The 3,457-nt window shown below is 47.1% G+C and overlaps 1 protein-coding gene across 1 annotated transcript; it reads left to right on the plus strand.

Moving 5' to 3' along the window:
• The first annotated feature begins 401 nt into the window (after positions 1–401).
• Positions 402–3,121, plus strand: LOC136451154 (eukaryotic translation initiation factor 4E-1). The gene is made up of 5 exons (XM_066451905.1): positions 402–725; positions 1,837–2,002; positions 2,115–2,240; positions 2,722–2,787; positions 2,871–3,121. The coding sequence occupies exons 1-5, from the start codon at positions 472–474 to the stop codon at positions 2,919–2,921; spliced, it is 663 nt and encodes a 220-aa protein (XP_066308002.1). The 5' UTR covers positions 402–471; the 3' UTR covers positions 2,922–3,121.
• Positions 3,122–3,457: the final 336 nt, after the last annotated feature.

The raw sequence follows: 3,457 nt of genomic DNA on the forward strand, positions 1-3,457 counted from the left end.
CGCCAACCGATAAGCAGTCTGTTCGTTTGGCTTGTGCTTGTCGTATACGATCGTAAATTTCTAGCCGAAACAGTATTTTCTCTCACACAAACCAGTCAATAGTACTTCTTCACGAACCAGCAACGATACGAACCAGCCAACCGAACAGGCTGAAGGATGGCTCTGAAGGGATGATGACGATGAAGTACCGCTGGGCCTAGGAGCTGACTACGAGGGCTGGCCCAGATCATATTCCAGCCCAACCAGAGCAGTACAAACTCACCTGACCCGGCCCAGATAAGACTAGCCTAATTCACCCGTTCCCTTCCTTCCTCCTGCTACCCAGGCCCAGGCCCAGGCGAAGACCGCTGACCTAAGCAGAGACACAGACAGCCAGCCGCTCTTAAAAAAAGGAGGAAAAAACAGACAGGCAGCCCCAAACCTCCTTGGACTCGACTCGCCGCACCCATCCCGTCCGCCGCCGCCGCCGCCATGGCCGACGAGATCGACACGAGGCCGGCCTCCGCGGGCTCCCGGGGCCGCCCCGCGCACGCTACGGAGGACGATGACAGGGAGGAGGGCGAGATCGCCGACGACGCCCCCGCGCCCGCCCTCCCCGCCACGCACCCGCTCGAGCACTCGTGGACCTTCTGGTTCGACAACCCGCAGGGCAAGAACAAGCAGGCCGCCTGGGGGAGCTCCATCCGACCCATCCACACCTTCTCCACCGTCGAGGACTTCTGGGGGTGCGTCCGATTCTCTCCCTCCCTCATCTTTACCTCCTGCCCCTCATCTCATCCCAAACCCTCGTTACCTGTACAACTACTGGTAGTCTGGTACATGTCTCTAGATTCACAATATACGAGCCAAATCTGCCATGGTTCATGGATCTCGGATCTCTAGATTAGTTAATGCATTAGTTTCTGACTCTGCTTAATCCATAGTATTATTATTCAACGCTAGTCTCTAGAACGGAGAAGATCAATATTGACGACATAGTTGCTGTCTCAACTTCGTAGCCTTCCATGCCTTGCAAGACGCCTGCCTCTCTGAAACAGATATTGATTTGCACAAGTTTTGTGCTGAACTAGTGCCTGTCTCAAGTTTTGTGCTCCACTAATTAAGCCATTTAGAGGCTACCCCAAAACCACGCAGAACTGTTGTTCTGATGTTGCCAGCTGTCTCTATACTTTTACATGCCCTGCCACCCCCCCCCCCCCCCCCCCCCCCGCCTATATCGTGCATATTAGCCTTCTCATTTGTCATATTAGAAGCAGCTGTTGATCAATCTTACACTTTTTTTCAGTTTCATTCATGTGTATGAACTCTTTGTTGGGTAAGCATGGTATGTTGCCGTACTCAACAGCCTGTTCTCCAGTCCTACCTGCTAGTCCTTGCTCACCCGAGTTTGTTGTTCATACTCAAACACAAGCCTTGCCAAGTGCCCAAGTCTATGGTTGATATTAAGTCAAAGTGACACCCACCTCATGGCTCTAGTTTATATGAGCAAATTCAGTCTCTGTCATGATGCAAAATCTGTAACATATGTTTTTTAGTCTTCAGAATCAGAGATTCAATTTAATCCGCTGAACTGAGCTTCATAGTTTATTGGCCCTCTTGCTTGTCGTTTCCTTTTTTTTTCACAGTCAAATTTCGTAATAGCTGTTGTGTGGGATTGCAAGTTGGAAGATCTGATATTTAATAACCCTTCCTCTCTTCCTTCTGAATTCTGATGAGTGCTCTTGGTCTAATTTCGTGTCAGACATCTGTTGATCTTTGCTTTGGTCCTTGTGTCCCCATCCAACTTTACCTTTCATCTATAAATATATTCCAACTAATGGATCTGTGGTTTCTCAGCCTTTACAATAATATTCATCACCCTAGCAAGTTGCCCATGGGAGCTGACTTCCATTGCTTCAAGAACAAGATTGAACCAAAATGGGAAGACCCTATTTGTGCTAATGGCGGTAAATGGACCATCAGCTGTGGAAAAGGAAAATCTGACACGCTGTGGCTGCACACCGTAAGCAATTCTATTTTATTATCAGAAAAAAGATAATTTTGTTCTGCTCATCTCTCCTTATTACACCCTACAGTCCTCCACCCTTATACTCTTTCAATTTTGTTTCATGTAGCTGTTGGCTATGATTGGCGAACAATTCGACTATGGTGATGAAATTTGTGGAGCAGTCGTCAGCGTGCGTGGCAAGCAGGAAAGAATAGCTATCTGGACAAAAAATGCTGCTAATGAAGCTGCTCAGGTACGAGTGCTGCAATCACATCTCTGTCTAAATGCCTGTACAAGAGCTTGTTTCCTTTCTCCTATCCAATCATCACACTTTTATGATAATTTACGGTGTCATGATAAATACTTGTACAACAACTTATATATTTTTCCTTGTTTACGAATAATATACTTTTGTTCTGATAATTACAATATTATCATACATGCAAAAGGCCAAGTTTGAGTTATGCGTGTTATGTTATTAATTAATGTAACCCTGATATATGAAAGAATAATGAGGAAAACAGAAGGGGGTCATGACTGGGGATTCAACTGGTAGTTGGCATTTCCATGGTCCTGTACGAGGCCCAGGAAATTGTTGAGAATTGTTTTTTGACACCATGATTAGCAGTAAATTGTTTTTTGGTTATGTAACTTCATTTGGATCCGGAACATTGTTAAGCATCCTCCTAACAAGCTTGACATAAGGTGTTGAACATGTTCCCCCTTCCTTTCAGATAAGCATTGGGAAGCAGTGGAAGGAATTCCTGGATTACAAGGACTCCATTGGATTCATTGTTCATGTGAGAAGTGCTTAAGCTACCCCTCTCTTGTCAATGCCCTGGGTAAGGTGTGCCGATTCTCACTTGGCCCTCTTTGGCTGCAGGACGATGCAAAGAAGGCGGACAAGGGACTGAGGAACCGTTACACGGTTTGATCCTGTTGCTGGAATCCCAGAGAGTAGCGTGCCCACATGTAGGGTGGTTCTATCCGATGCAGACATGCAGTAGCATCTTGCAGAGTGTTGAAGGTTGTCTATTTGCTGAGTAGTTGCTTAAGCATAATCTAACATGTTGAATGTATTCCTGTATGTTTGTTCCATAAACATAATCTAACACTCGGGTGTTGTTTCGTCTCCCTGCTCCGCCTCTGCTTAATTTTGCTGTGGATTTAAGCTTCTCGTTGTTCAGTTCAGCATGCTGTGCTTATATAAAACTGAACAGTGGGAATAATATGTATACCGTATGAGTATGGCGGAAGCCTTACAACAAGTACACATGCTCGCGCATCCAAACACGGCGAGCAGCACGGCTGCCAAGGCGACCGAGAGTGCGGTGATGCGTGGTGGAACCCTGGCAGCATCCCACCGGAGGAACATCCCCTCCAGCAGCGGGTAGCTGAGCGCCGCCCGCAGCTCGCCGGCGAATTGGAAGCCAGGGAGCAGCAGCGTGGAGCAGCCCGTGAAATCGAAGA

Source organism: Miscanthus floridulus, chromosome 5 (genome assembly GCF_019320115.1).
Source record: "Miscanthus floridulus cultivar M001 chromosome 5, ASM1932011v1, whole genome shotgun sequence".
NCBI classification, from domain to species: domain Eukaryota; kingdom Viridiplantae; phylum Streptophyta; class Magnoliopsida; order Poales; family Poaceae; genus Miscanthus; species Miscanthus floridulus.

Coding starts and splice junctions, on each gene's coding strand:
- LOC136451154 (XM_066451905.1), top strand. CDS start 472: ATGGCCGACGAGATCGACACGAGGCCGGCCTCCGCGGGCTCCCGGGGC. Junction 2,003..2,114: donor ACACGCTGTGGCTGCACACC/GTAAGCAATTCT, acceptor TGTTTCATGTAG/CTGTTGGCTATGATTGGCGA. Junction 2,788..2,870: donor CCATTGGATTCATTGTTCAT/GTGAGAAGTGCT, acceptor CTTTGGCTGCAG/GACGATGCAAAGAAGGCGGA.